The sequence below is a fragment of the Pagrus pagrus genome (genome assembly GCF_965226575.1).
Source record: "Pagrus pagrus genome assembly, chromosome: 8".
Taxonomy (NCBI): Eukaryota; Metazoa; Chordata; class Actinopteri; order Spariformes; family Sparidae; genus Pagrus; species Pagrus pagrus.
Genome location: NC_140192.1, coordinates 9,167,646 through 9,183,359, shown reverse-complemented (window position 1 = coordinate 9,183,359; position 15,714 = coordinate 9,167,646). Strand labels below are relative to the sequence as shown.

At 41.8% G+C, this 15,714-nt stretch overlaps 1 protein-coding gene across 1 annotated transcript in view; it reads left to right on the top strand.

Moving 5' to 3' along the window:
- Window positions 1-15,465, top strand: part of fbxl17 (F-box and leucine-rich repeat protein 17) — a 222,909-nt gene extending 207,444 nt beyond the window's left edge. The window contains exon 11 of the mRNA XM_084359856.1: window positions 13,193-15,465. Coding sequence (XP_084215982.1) covers window positions 13,193-13,330 — 138 coding nt within the window. The 3' untranslated portion in view covers window positions 13,331-15,465. The remainder of the gene's footprint in view (window positions 1-13,192) is intronic.
- The last annotated feature ends 249 nt before the right edge of the window (window positions 15,466-15,714 follow it).

Here is a 15,714-nt window from a genome sequence, read left to right as displayed (position 1 = left end):
GACCTAACATAATCCCAGATCTGTGTGAAGTCGAGGTGATTGTCAGAATATTTTCTTATTTAGACTCTCCTTTCAGTAGTATACGTCTGTAACAGTTTGGAAATGTGTGTGTTTAAGGCTTTCTTCCCTCTCTATTTCCCTCCACATCTGTCTGAGGGATTTCCTTTGTGTCCCAGTGTGTTTATACGCGCCGAAATGCGACGTGTCTGTGTGTTACTGTGTGTGTTCTCTGAGAGGAATTTATGTTATTTGCTGTTAACGCAGCTCATAATGGAGCATTGAAATCAGAACCCCTCCAGGCCTGGGCAAATGGCATGCTCCGCCTGCCTCAAATGATTACACTCCTCTGCCCTCGGGGCCAAACTGCCAACGCTCTGACGAGGAGAAAGAATGCGATTGATCCAGACTCACCCAAAAATAATCAAATCAATGCATTTTGTCCTCTTTCAGTGCCAGTCTTTTGAAGTATTCAGCTGAAAGACTCCAGGAAAAAGTGCCTTAATCGTCTGAAAAAGCTGATCATTTTTTGCTCCCACATGTCAGCGCGTGCATCTCTGCACAGCCCGGCTTCCCAGTGAGTCTACTGTTAAATGTTAGGTCCTCTCTGCGGGAGGAATTCATCTTTCTACGCTTCGACAAACACAATGGAACATTATGTATTATTTCGGGCTGTGCTTTCGAGTTGTGAAATTGGCGTCAAAGGTAATTTCCAGCTAAAATTACAGCGATGTTGTAACAGCATTCTGCGCTTTGGACCGGGTATATGCAGAAACACAAACACGCATAAACATGCCAAACTCGCGCAGATTCAACAAATGTTAATGCTGTGACATTTATAGCTTTTTTGGCTAACCACATAATTAAGATAAGTGTCCAGTCACAGAGGCGGGGGTCCAGCAGTAAGTTTTATTGATTTATTTGATTTTGCAGAAACACACTGTACTACCTCACACCGAACGGTGTAACTCATTGCACGCCTTATCTGGACTCTGTTTACATATGTCTCCTATATGCGTTAAGATGGTGTTCTCTATAATGGGCCCTCCTGGCCACTCTGTGAACATTTAAAGCCTTCATACTCTGTTGATGTATCGCTTTGGGGATTTTAAATCTTATTCAGCCTCAGTGGAATGTTTTCTTTAGAAGCGTTTTCACAGCTTGCTCAAATGTACCTCTTTTCCCCTCTCATCTTCTTGTCCATTCCCTCTCTTTCTTTCTCTACATCTTTTTCACTTCCCCCCCCATCCTTTCTTCTCATCCACCTTCTTTTTTCCCCACCGTCTTTTCCACTACTTCATTAGAGTGAAAACAAATGGGCAGCCCAGGTTGTGAAACAGAGAGGGGAGCAAACTCACACAGTCAGCACGAAGCCGGACTAGGAAAATAATGACACTGACTGCTACCGGCCCCTTCAGGGACAGCTGGTGGAGAGAGAAGGAGTTATCGTAGTAATGGAGGAGAGGAGGGAAGAGAACAGAAAGTAAAACGAGGGCTGGCCTTGGAGGAAAAAAAATAATCCAAAAATGATTTAACGAATGACAGAAACCGAGAGGAAACACAAGTGAAATTAAGTAAAAGGGAACAATGGAGTGAATCCGAGCTATTCCTTTTACAAATGGCCCCCGCTCAAAAAAGTGTTTTGTGTAAGCAATTTTGAAGTGTGCTCCCATTACCTGAACTGAGGCGGAGTGACGTTTGGGGAACAGGTATGAGCACCCCCAGATAGAGCAACCAGACAGACCTTGTTAACAGAACAGACATCCCAATCAATACGGCCGTTCCACTGGTGCATCCAGCTGCCGGGGACTACACACAGATAGGCACGGCACAGCAATTTGCCGACATAAACAAGGGCCTAATTGTTCAGGGCCTGGAGGTTTGGAGTGAGGAAAACAAAGATGAAGTATGGCGAAGAGTTAAGAGGCATTTTAGGTCTCGTTTAGGAAATGAGAGTTTTGGACTCTGGCAAAACTTTCTCTGATGAGTGTTGTTATTGCGAACGGCGGGGATGCTTAGTTCAGTGGCTCCTAAAGCGAAGGGAAATTAGGAGAAAAGATACCACATGCACAGCGTTAAGTGTAAGATGGGCCGGTTCCCCGGTTCCTTATTTTCCAGGCTCTGGTCAGACTTGAATGTTCAAAGTCGAGAAAGTAGTTTGAAAGAGTCATTTGCTATTTGTGATTTTTTTCAGTGTAATCTCGGAGTCTCATCCCACACAGAAGAGCTGTATTGATTGACGGTCTTAACTGAAGCCGCCTCCTGATCATCCCTTCATCTTGTTTCTAAAGGGCAGGAGCAAGGGACAGTGAAGGAGAGAGGGTGAAATAAAGTGAGACACCGACAGAGTTCACTGAGTATCTGAAGGGAATCTCAGATTTGCCCTTCAACAAAAAAAATCTACCAGACATACACACACGTAAACCTGACCTCGCCCGGCTCACAGACACTCACATACACATTCCTTGCCTTCTCTCCACCTTGTCCTCACTTTATTTTTACCCCTCTTCCCTTCTTTTTGTCTCTCTCCCTCCCCTACACTCCTCTGAGCAAGGACGGCCAAGGTTGTTTGAATTTTGGATGCCGCACACATCTTTTGCTCATTCAATTAGTTCATTCAAGTTGCCCCCCCCTGTCTTGTCTTTCAGCCTTTCCCCCCTCCTCCTCTTCCTCCCTCATCCAGTGCTGTTTACCCATCACATCGGAGGTCAACATAATCTCATGGAGTCATGGGCAGACGGTAGACAAGACTCTGTGTGGCCGGGTAGTCACACTTGCCGATCCTGATATGATTTCGTGCCAATAACGAATGTTTGGCTCAATATGTTTTTTCCTTCTCCCAAACATTGAGAGAAACAGCAGGTGGTCACAGTCTCTTTTTAGCCTGCAGGCGCAGTGTCTGACTGTGCTGGTGATGAATTAGCTATTTAATGCTAATGACGATGTCGCTCCCCTCACTGAATGCTTTATCTGTTAATACATCCAGATGAGCTGTGGAAATTTTTGTGAGGGAATCGATTAAGCTTCTGATTTATGAACAGCATTAAAATTGCTTGGAAAAACAGTAGCCAATGGTTAGAAAAGCTTCGAATACGTTTCCTTGTTTTGTGTGTAGGCAGGAATAGTGTTCCTGTGACCTGTGGCTCTGTGAAGGTTTGAGAGAAAAAAGAACAATTTTCACCCAAGAGCTAAAACTCAGAGAACAAAGATAGAGATTTATCATGCTGTCAAGATTTGTGCTCGTACTGACAGTGAACTGAACAAAAGGGTGAAGTCTGTGTACATAATGTCTTTCTTTGTGCTTTTAAATACAAAAACGCTTGACTTTAATTGCAGTGCTCTCATTTGATCAGTCAGAATTAACCCCTAATAACGAATAATCACTCTACGGCAGGCGGTGTTCACACATTAGGTTTTTTACAGATGAGATCACTGAGTTTTGCTCAGGGGCTTGTTTGTAACATTGACCGATCTGCAAATCTAATCCGAGCTTTCCTCGCTCTGAAGAGTCACTGTGAATTTCGTATCATGGTGTTCTTTGAGAGGGACAGGGTCAAGCTGTCCTTGTTCTTTATTTATTCTGAAGAACAAGGGAGTCGTGCGAGGCAAAAAATTAAACACAGTAGCTCTGTTGTGATTATCGTTAAGGAATTCTGCTTGTGTCTGACCTCCAGTAAGCCGCTCTGGAATTTCCTATCGTTTCTGGAGGTGTGTGTGTGTCTGTGTGTGTGCGTGTGTGTGTGCCCACCTTATTTCATTGTGCTGTTGCCATTTGAAGAGGAAGGATTGGTTTCAGTTAACAGGGCATTCACCATTCTGTTATTATCTTATTGTACTCTGCCAGTGAGAACAATATATGACCTCAACTAGTCCCTGTAGTAGGAACGTGAACTCCCCATCTCTGTCTCCATCTCATCCCTGTGTTTGTCACTCTGTCACGACGCCTCTTTCTCTTTCTTTCTCCTGTGCCCTGTCTGTTTCTCTTTGTGTCTTTTCAGCTATGATATTCTTTGAAATAACTGACATTTGAAGTTAACTTCTGCTAAAGTTATATCTTGAACAGTTGGATTTATTTTTTTACTACACCTTGATATCTTTATGATGCATGCAGTAAAAAGTTAGGGAACGACTGATATGGCTTTTTCAGGATCTATACCGATTATTAGAAATGAAGGAGACTGAAAACTGATATATGGGACCAATATTCATTTGCAGTAAAAATGAAACTCTTCGTGGCCAAATTTCAAACAACCAGTGATGTAAGTACAGTTTACTCAAGTACTGTTATTAAGTACAAATGTCAGGTACTTTACTTCAGTAATATGATTCATTTATTTGATACATTTAGTCACTAGTTACTCTGCAGATTCTAATTATGTGTTTATAGGCCAATAATTGTGATGTGTTAGCGATCAGATAGTATTGTGTGAGAGGACGCTGCATCAGGGCCAAAGTAGCACAATTTTAAATTCTGACAGAAAAGTCACCGATATTGATAATTGAAAAATGCTGAATATCGGCTCAAAGATCTACCAGGGCTGATAATCTTGTCTACCGCTAGTAAAAGGATAAGTAAACCTAATAATGTCATATAATTTACAGTAACAAAACTTAATTAAGGTCGCACCCATATCTTGAAGACTTTCTTTTTGTCTACCCCAGATAATTACAGCATCACACTTTTCTCGCACTTCATTTGAAGTATAAACCGACAGTTATCAGTGTGGTTGCTACCAGAATGGAAAGTTAACGGTGAGATTGCTACCAGAACATCAAATGTAACTCGACGGCTTGTTTGTCCACCGTGTCACAACAACGGATCCCATTTTAATTATCTTTAGTTTAGCTCTACCTAATAGATGTTAGCCGTGATAGTGTTTTACCATGTTTTCTTTTCCTAGACCAACAAATAAATTGTGGAAAAGCCTCTTGAGTTATGGAATGTTTTCCTCCAGTCTGCAGAGATAAGAGGGCCGGCCTACAGAGAGGGATTGGACTGAGCCTCGTACACATTCCTTTAGTTACCTTTGTCACGCGTGATGGAGTGTGGGGTTTACAAACCTGGCCTCCAGAACCTCTTCCCCTGACCCTGTTCAGCTGAGCCCCCATTCTTCCATGTGTGAGTGTGTGTGTGTGTGTGTGAGCATATACACTGACACCCTCCTTTTCAGTTCTGCTGCTGTCTGATATTGTGCAGGGATGAGGGTGTGTGAGCGGGACCAGACCTTAGTTGTCGCAAGCGGTGCCTGACCTGGTTTTTAAAAGCACATTCAGAGCCATGCACTGCAGATTTCTGTGAGGGGTCGCTCGGCTCTCTGAGACTAAATCAAAATGTTTGAGCTCAGGCTTTGCTCGGTAAAGAGCAGTCTATTCCTTAAGCTTCCAAGCCAATGCATCAATAGTTCATTTAGAAATATTGAATCCTTCGGAGTAAGTCTGCGGCGACCTCTTTTCTGTCTCAACACTTCTGAAATCCTCTGCTTTGTTTCTTTATGTCTCTTCCATTCATTCCTCTCCCTCTTATCAGAGACGGAGAACTATCTTTCACTTGTCCAGTCACTCGTTTAGAAACTTTACAACAGGGGCTTTTCCTCTGAGCAGTTTAAAGAAGGCTATAAATCTGGCCTGTTTAAATCCAGACTTGTTTAAGCTGCCTTTTACTAAGACCTGATGCACTGCATTCTTCTGCTGCCTAAACAGGCTTTTTAAACATTTACCCCCAAATGTATTTACTGGTTGACTGATACACTCTGTACATGGAAGTAGACAGGGAACGGGGGGTATTTGTCTCTCTTTATGGGGCCGGGGACTAGAAATGGCTGCCACATGGCCAAAGAAAATGGGAGGAAAGAAGAAGAAAAGGAAAAGAGCTCTGCAGACCTGTGCTGAATTTAATGAAAACACATAGCACATAAAAAGAAATAGGGCAATTTTTATTGAAAAAAACCCCATAAAACAATCACATCTTTGTTTTCTGATATCTGCATGCACAATCATTTAAATCAACATCAAACTGTAGCTTTATTGCTTTTTCCAGGATCATTGTTCCTGCATACGATACTGCTCCGACTGGATTTGATATATTCAGAAGGAGCAGAGGCCATATTTCTTTTAGCCTTCTATTTCCTAAACTCTCTCCCTCTCTCTTTATTCCATTTCCCTCCCTTGATTGTTCGGAGCACTCAGAGGGTGTTCTCACCACCCCAGTCCAATATGATATGTATCTCCGTGTTTGTGTATCTGATTATCGATTTACGACCCGGTTCTTCTTTTTCCCTCCGCCGAGAATGTGAACTGCCGCTGCATTAGTCATCTTTACGACGTGTTTTACAGCGCTGCTTACTAGTGGGAAAGCCCGGAGCTTGCGGTAAATGTATATTTTACGTGGTGATAGAGTGCATTTGCATCGGAGGATCAGTCTTGAAAAGAAGAGCTCACTGTTAAGAAAGAGCACTCCAAGAGAGAGCAGAGGTCGGGTCGGGAACTTGCCGTCACTTACCTTCAGCCGTCACTTGTAAAAGTAGAGGAGCGGGTTGTCAACAGGCACTCACACACACACACACACAACCCTATGAGCTATTCACATTGACTGTACAGCATGTTCGAATAACGGCGTTTGCCAAACAGCGTATCAGACATACATCTTTTTGTTTTCCCCACATCTCTCTCTCGTCCTCTTGTAAACCCTGACAGCGGCACATTGGCCGTCAGAATGCATTACGCCGCACTTAGATCTACAGGGCAGCATCTTTGAAGTTAAAATAGGGGAAAATATCATAAGTATAGGCCTTGCTCCAGATAGCTGTGGCTGCGCTCCCAGATGCTTCTCAGAGATTAGAATCATCAGTGAGCAGCGATCCGCTCTATCATATGGCTCTCCTACACACTTGGCAGCACGTTCGGAGGAGGGGCTGTGCAGTACAGTACACTGGATCAGGACTGTTTGGGGCCAAAGGAAAAAAAGCAAAAAACAGAACCAGAGCCATATATCTAAAGCACCATTGATTCACCAGGAGCCCCCTGTACTTTCTGATATCATTTTTAAGCTTATGTTGCCTAGCAACAAAATTTCGTTAAGCACAGTTTTGCCCGGTAACAGAATTTCAGTCTCGGGGAAAAAAAACAGCTGAATCACAGGTTTGAAAAAGTCAGTGTAACCGGAGGACTCCCCCGTCTGCCATGCAGTTACCCACAGGATTCAGTCTGACCTTCATGTCCAACATCAGCTCTGAGCCGCAAATACCAAGCAGGTGTGGTGATGTCATCACATCTCATTCAACATACCACAGAGCCACGCAAAGGGCACACAGCCTCGTTCTGGAGAGGGAGAGGGATCGTAGGAGAGGGCCCTCTTACAGGAGGCTGTGTTTAAGGCTTACAGTAACCGTGGTTGTCATTTCGTGCAGCGGAGTAGAGTTAATAGATGCTATGATGTATAAATGCGTCCGTCAACCGATTTTCTGTCAGCAAGATTTCCTGTCCACCAGCAAAAAGCTGTTTTAGAAATTGACAAAAACATTCGTCATTCCAAGACGCCCATTTAATTAAAATACATCTCAAACCAGGTACAAGGAGTTTTTGTGCTGGGTTCTAGCCATTCAAAATGTGTACAGGCTTGGATTTAATTGATGGTAAAAATCAATTTTTTCTTCAGTCTTGATTGGCTTTCCCCGCGCAATAATAAGATGTTTGAATTCCAATTATTTCTGTTGTATGTGACAGTAATTATATTTGGAAACTTAGAAAACAACACAAAAAGACTGATTGATTGTTTTGCAAGTTTTTTTCCTCTGCACATAGTATTATCAGAGAGCGGCACAGGTCAGTCGATAGTCTTTTCATGATTTTCAATTGAAGTGATCTCGTCGCAACTCAAACATTAGCGTTGGCGCAACCGGCAATTAGGAAATGATTCAGCGTTTTGATTGGGAGCCATTTTGTGTGTGCCATGTTTGCTCAGCAAGTGTAGCTGCACTAAATTAGCATTAATGAATGTTATGGCCTCCCATCAGTTTGACAGGTCTATTCTTTAGATCTGTTTTAATTGTAATTAAGCCCTGATTAACGAGCTGGGGGATGTTTCATTCTCTTTTCAAGAATATAGCATAATATGTTATGAAGGCAATCAGGGGTTTGTCATTTTATCTGCTAATGAGGCTCAGCCATATGTCATAACAAACTTCACTTCTCTCTGTAGCGGCAGCCTTTAGAGACCTCGCTTAAGCTGCTCTTCTGCTCCTGCTTTGGTCCTCTCTCTGAAGACAGCCATCTTTGTAGGCAAACCGCAGGTGTTTGTCTGGGAAAAAAACAGGTGTGGGGTCACCCCTGTGGCTCAGAGTTTATGACACTGAACACAAACCGCAAAGTCCCTGGTTTAAATCTTGCCAGGCACCTTTGAAGCATCTCTCTTCCTCATTTCCTGTCATCTCTCCTTTTGCTGCTATCTAATAAAGGCACTAAATGTCCCCAAAAACTAATTTAAAAAAGGGAAAAAAAACAGGTGTGAGGGTGATCCAACATCACATTAAAGCTAATGATCACTATTTGAAGCCAGTTGCTAAATTTGTTGAAAAGGATCCAAGAGTCGACAGATCAGACAGTCAATGAAAAGCTCTTAATTTATGATTTAAGATCGTCGGACACCCGGGTCAAATCCTAAAAGAGCAAAAGAAGAGACTGCATTAATCCTTGCTTCTGTGAACCACTGTTGAATTTTAAAATTAACTTGATTTGTTGCCTTTGCCAGGATTTGTTTAACAGTTTCTTTTTTTTTTTTGAAAGGACAGATATAAACCATAAAAATAACAGAAGTTACAGCCAGAAAAAAAAATAACCATCCCAGTCTCATTAAACCACAGAGAAGCAGAAGATGTAGCCACATGACAATCAACACAATTGTCCATTTGCAACCCAGAATGTGCAGCAGCTTGTCGAAATCTCACATTTTTATAGAATTTTCAGAAAAACATCAAATGAGAAGACTTAATTAGCAGGCCACGAACTCAAACTAGTGAAAGTGTGGAGAATGTGGTGGAAAAATGTTCTTTATGAACTTTTCTTTTTGTTATTTTACATTTGTTCAGTGGATTCTCCAGTCACAGGCGTCAGGTACATCATGACTTATATGCCAAGTGTGTTTCAACAACACTTGGGCATGTTTTTTTCTTAAATTTCCACCTCAGCCTCCGTCCCGTTCATGTGAACATGATATCTCAAGAACTTATTGAGGGAATTTCTTCAAATCTGGTCCACTTGGATTCGGGGATGAACTGATTAGATTTAGCGTTCAAAGGTCAGGGTCACTGTGACCTCATGGCGTCCCATGCCTTGAGGGAATTTCGTCATATTTGGCAGAAACAGCCTCTTTGACTCAAGAATCAACTGATTGTAATTCAGTGACACATTTTTAGCCATTACTCAACAATTCATATGATAATTATGGCAGATTTTTACACACATGTCTAATAGGATAAAATGATGACAAGATGACATTTCATATCGACAAGGTCAAAGGTCAACTTCACTGGGATTTCATAATAGTCTGCAAAATACGTTCTGGCGGTCATTCAACGGCATAGCTCAGGAACAGTAACTTGACTGGTGCTTGGAGGCATACAACCACGAGGCAGTGATGGCACAAATTAATAATGGGCATAAAAACAGGTGGATGTAAACACACTTATTGTAATCAGCCAGTGAATCTAATGAAATCATTTATAAGAAGGCACAGATATTCAGATTGTTAGTATCCTCTTCCATGTCATTTAGGATAAAACATCTAAAAGGTCTCCTGTTTTTTGCCTTTATGGTAAACAACACTGCTCTACTTGAGTTTGGTCATCACAGTAGAAGAAGGAAATGATGGTTGAAAGGATGGTTTGTCTTGTAAAACTGTCTGGCCGTTAGAGTGCTTATTATCTCATAATAATAATGTGGAATCTTTAAGCCAATATCTTGAGACTCAGGTTGTAAGTGCATCAGCTTTACTAATAAATTATTGATCACAGCGATGTAAGTGTTGCTTGAATTTCCTCATATCTACTGTTATCTTCTGATTTAAAGCAACATTATGTAGAAATTGACTCCTGAAACAGCTGAAAGTGAACACAGTGAAACAGTAAAACATCAGATGTCTGAAAGTACAAACGGGACAAGAGAAACTAAAGATTCAGTCAGAGGCTACAAAAGTACTGAGAGCTGAACACAGACTTTAAAAAACGTCTTTCTCTCAGGGTTTCCTGCACAGACACGAGTTCAGTATCGATTTTAGGGGGAGACGGGTGCTTGTTACGGGTTGGCTGCAGTTGCAAGACATCACCACAGCCCGCTGGGAGGCGGAAAAACAAATCAGCACAGCTCGGTTTGCCTCGGCACGGCCAAAAGTGCTAGTGAAAAAAACAGCAAGACAGCATTCACCCTATTACAAGACACTGTACCATCAAAATGTTATTTTAAGGTAAAAAAAGTTGCATAATGTTGCTTTAATTGCAACCTTCTAGCAGTGGAGGTGTCAGAGTATTGTTTCAAGTTGAAAAGCCCTCTGCCAGTCTCTCTTGTCTTTCTCTTCAATGCTGGCTGAGGAGAGAACTGAGGCAGGACTGTTTTTTAGTCTCAGAATTTTCTCTTTTTGCGTCTTATCACAAAAACCAAAGCACATGAAAGTTAGAAAGACCTTTTGACTCTGTAGTCTTGATTTTATTTTTTAATTCCTGTATTGACGGTATCCTGAAAGCGTCTGTGTGTTGGCGTCAAGAACCCGAACCCCGGCTCGCTGTTTCTTCCTTGGCAATCAAAGGGAAAGCTAACAGGCTGTTGTTGCCTTTTAGTCTTATTGAATTCACTTGCGCTGTGCAGTTTTCCACCTCCCTTCTGTGACCCGAGAGGCTTCAGTGGTCTGTTCGCTCGAGCACACTTATTTCTTTCTCTTATTTCGCTGGTTTTATCCCGATTCTGCCTGTTCTTTTTTGGTCTGTCTATCTGTCTGGCCATTTGTTTTCTCTATTTCTCTTCTTGACAAGGACTTGCTGATACCCACCACTTTAATAAATTGTGCTCAATGAAGAGACAGAAGGAATTAGACAGAAAAATAACAGCCACAACAGATCATAACCTAAGCAAGAGCCAGGGAACTCTTGCCATGCAAGACTTTTCTTCCAGAAAACACAGAAACTAAAGGGCCCTCGGTCAACGAGCTCGGGGAAAACTGTGCAACACTTTGTCGCTGCTTTGGCAACAACAGATGACTGTGTGCTCAACATGTGTGCAAGTGTTTATACATCATTTCCCCTGGAAAGTGTCATGCTCGCGGGTGGGCGGGGGTTGGTTCAGGGTGGGTTGTGGTTAACCCCTCAAGGTCTCCAGGGTTACTCTGCCTCTGCTCTCTTTCAGATTCTCAGGCTTTCTCACTCTTGGCTCTCAGTGATTCAGTGATGGCCTGACAGTGTCAGACTGGAAAAGAAGAGCCGGGGTGGCTATTAGCTGCTTGTTTCTCTAGTCCTCTGAGAACAAGACGGCCTCATTAGCCTGTTGAGCTCAGCTGTCCTCTGGTGTTAAACCCATTGCCGAGGATCAGCTGTGTGTGTGTGTGTGCGTGCATAGACTATGCTCTTAAGAAATGGCCTATCTTACACATTAGTCAAGTACACTACTATTTTGACAGGGTGCTAACAGTTCAATCTGTGGTTCTGATTATCTTAATAAGGCATCATGGAGCGATGCAGAGACGGTCGACAGATTTTTAAATTACTCCGTTTAAATTAAGCTGTCTAAAAATCTGAATTTATGACAACTAGAGCAATAATTCTGCTACTATATCGTTTCAAGATGATTGCCTCATTTTAATGTATCTTCCCCCTGGAAATCTCTATTGACGCTGAATGAAGGATTCTTGAATGATTCTGAAGTGAAGGGCTTGATTAGTTGAAATCACAGATCTTTGACCTCCATAAAGTTTCATTAGTGACAACAACCAGTCAGACAAATAGCCTAGTATCTTTAAAGGACAGATTAGGTGTGAACAATAAAACAGGTTTTGCTTGCTGTAATCTCGCCGTTTCTCCTGTTCACACCGGCCGCTAAAAGATCTCAGGTGTGACTAATGGGGGGGGGCAGAGTCCACAGTCCTCGTTCTGTTATGCTCAGTTTATTTGAAGTTAATGTGAGGCTTCAGCAGTCGGAGTGAGTCAGATAAAAGGGGGATCCAAAATGATGGTCTTTCATAGCACAAAATTCCCTCTTGTGAACTGTGAACTAAAACGAGTCTTAACTTCTTAAGATGCCCATTTTATTTGATTTACTCAGACTGCTGAAGGCTGCAAACATATTTTTTTTCCACCGAAATATTTTTTCCCCTCAATCGCTTAAAATGGAAATGCATTATGAAGGAATCTTTTAACGATATGAAATGGGCAGTGATGACAGGAAGCAAAAGCTGTTTTTAACGTGTCACCGGGCTTTTGCTTTAAGATAGACCTGAAGAATTGTGAAACTATCCGGGGGCAAACGGTGATCAAACAGGACAAACATGTCAGTAGTGAGCAAACATGAGAAAAGAAACTGTACACGCGATCATGATCATCAAACAGGTGTTTTTGGAGCATTCAGCAACTTTTCTCAGTCTTTTGTTGCTCCCGTCCTAACTTGTTAAGTTTAATTAAGTTGTCTTTCATGCTGTTTTTAATTGAGTATGTGTCAAAAACCAATTAGCAAAATATCACATTCTGTTTTATTTAAGTTTTACACAGCGTCCCAGCTTTTTTGGATTTAGGGATGTACCCTAATTTCTGCTTCATGTTTAACTATTGACCTTGGAAACAGCTGTTGACCAAAAAAAGCTCTCAACTCACCATCCACTTACTCACTTGTTCTGAGCTTTCTGCCATGTCACACAGTCTTTATCGGCAGATGCAGCACTCTCAGTCATCATGAAAGTGTAAATATTGAGACTTTCCACTAATCTCTTAAGCTAAAATTGATGAGCATCTGCACATGAAGACTGTGTGATGCAGTCAAAAACTCTGGAAAACAAGCGAGTGGACTGTGAGCCAAAACTCATTAACCAACATTCACTGATGTATAAGATTCAATTATTGTGAAATTAACTGCATCATCATTTGAGTATTATAGCTGCTTTCATAGGGAACAAAATCGAAAGTGGGTCAAATAGTAACAGTGTGTGTCTGTGTGTGTTTCACAGGTGAACGAGGAGACGGTGGAGAGGCTGGTGGTCCAGTACCCTCACATAGTTTTCAGCACAGTGATGCAGGACTGCAAGAGAACCCTGGAGAGAGCTTATCAAATGGGCTGGAGCCCCAACACCTCAAACGCTTCGTAGCTACCGCTGGATCACAAGCAGACAGACAACACGCGTGCACACACACATCAATACACACACAAACGCATATCTACACAGAGGCCCTTTTGGTGTACAGACACAAACACACAATATTTGCAGCTCAGTCATGTTTGCTTCTCATCCACTGTTCAAACATGCATGTGAGCATGTAGCGACACACACACAGACACACACACAGACAAAAGGTCCAGTCCATCAACTGTTTCATTTGAAGCAAATCTCCCATTTTAGTAATTTAAGTAAAACTGGCCGCCTGGTATTTTATAATTAAGTCAAACTTTCACAACAACAACAACAGTCAACAACTCGGCTGCTTCATCCTCAACATCATCATCTATCAGTCAGATTACATGCAACAATGTAGTGTACTCTCTCGGACCAGAACCTCGAATGATAGTCTTTTTTTTCGGTGCAAAGCAGTGCACCAACAAGTGTTTATTTGATATCTACTTTAAGTGAGTGTTACTCAGTGGATAGAGTATTAAGCCTCATACATTTTAAGTCCTCCACGTCACCTTGGACGGAGTGGAAGTGAAGATGCATGAGGAAGGGGGCGGCCTGGTCTTGAAGCTGTGAAAAAATATCCAACCAGACATTCAGCGATGGTCAGACCACAATTGTTTTTAATGAGAAAAATAGATGGAACCAACTGGAACCGATGTTCCCGAGCACTGCGCCCACGTCAGCGCTCTGCAGTGTTTACTTCCTTCAAACTGAACTCAACTGCTGCAGTGAGATCACACGAGACGGAGCAGAGACTCGGAGATCAGGAGACGACAAGCCACAACTTTCAGTCTAGGAAGACAACTGAACTGCCGGGGCTTCAGAGCTCACTTCAGGCATTCTGAGAAATCTGTGATGTTTATTTTGCCTAATTAGAAGATTTTTTTTTTCCTCTCTTGGATGTTCAGTACAGTGTTGAAGGCGTTTGTGGACTCATACTTGTTGAGATTGTTGACACGGCTCCATTTGAAGGACAGAGCTCTTTGCTGTGACTTAAACTGCACATCGTCACGGTACGGAAGAAAAATTTCAGGCCAAGAATCAGTCGAAACCCCTGGCAAATGCATGGCAGGAAAACAGCATTGAATACTCCTTTAAAAAATGCATGTTTACATTGAGATTCTCACCTTATTTTTTCAGCTAAAGAGATAATTGACGTGAGATGAGATGGGATGAGATTGAGATGATCTGACGTTTGAAATTAGCCCCTGTACGACTTGGGAACAATGCTGCTTCTGATGCCATGTATCGAATTAAGGTTGACTGAGCTTCACCTCGAGTCAGTAAAGAATGAAATTAAATCATGCTTGAAAAAGAAGTTGCCTTCACCTAAAAAACCCTGGGTCATGTTATCAGAATAAATGAACCACGACCATCGTGATGACAGGTAAGAGGAAACGTTGCCTTAAGTGGTTAGTCGGTAATTGCCATTGAATTAGCAGCCTGGAATCAACCCAGGACTTACTAAAGAAATGTTTATCTGATACTATATTCCCATTATTTGATCTGATATATACATATAAATGAGTACTGTGTGGGATTTACTTAGCCTATTATTGGTTTTGAGCATATACTTGTAATATTATCTATGTAGCAATGCAATGAGGGAATTCTCTTTATTAGTGGTGTAGGATGTAAAGAAAAAACTGGCTTGGGCCTGTAACCAAGGCCAGTAGAAGTTGGTAGGTAGGAGTTGATCTTTTTTTTTTCATCTATTCTATAGAAATTCAGTAGTGTACAGTTAAAAAAATGCAAATAACCAGGGTATTTTTCTATGGTGTGAACCAGCTCTGGGCTCAGCCTCCACACACTGTCACTCGATCACACAATAGCTTACTGGGCTTAGGGTTTGAGTAGAACTGTAAACTTTCTACAGCATATAGAGATTTCAGACAATTAAAACCATGTTCATTCTGCCCTTGTCAGGATTTGTAGACTTTAATCGATGGAGACTTTCTCCCTCGGCCTGTTTTTGTTCCGTTTCTGTTCTTTTGTAATCCCCATATGCACTTTCTTCTCTGCTAGATGTTGACACACTTGATTCCTGATTTGTTAAGGCAACCGTAAATGACTGGATTTACATAAAGATGAATAAAACACTACTACTTCAAGCTTTTTTTCCTCTTTTCTCTTTGTGTGTGTGAAATCGAGGCAGGAGAAGAATATACAGAATGACAGTGGAATACTTCTCTGCTCATTTTCCATCAACTGTGGACTGCTTAAAAATCTTTTTTCTGCAGACTTTTTTATTACATCAAGTATATTTCAACACTAATACTAGAGACACCATAATGATAGCTTGCATCTGTATTCTCAGGTTAAATGCAAATAAGGATACCAGCATGTTTTCCATCACAACT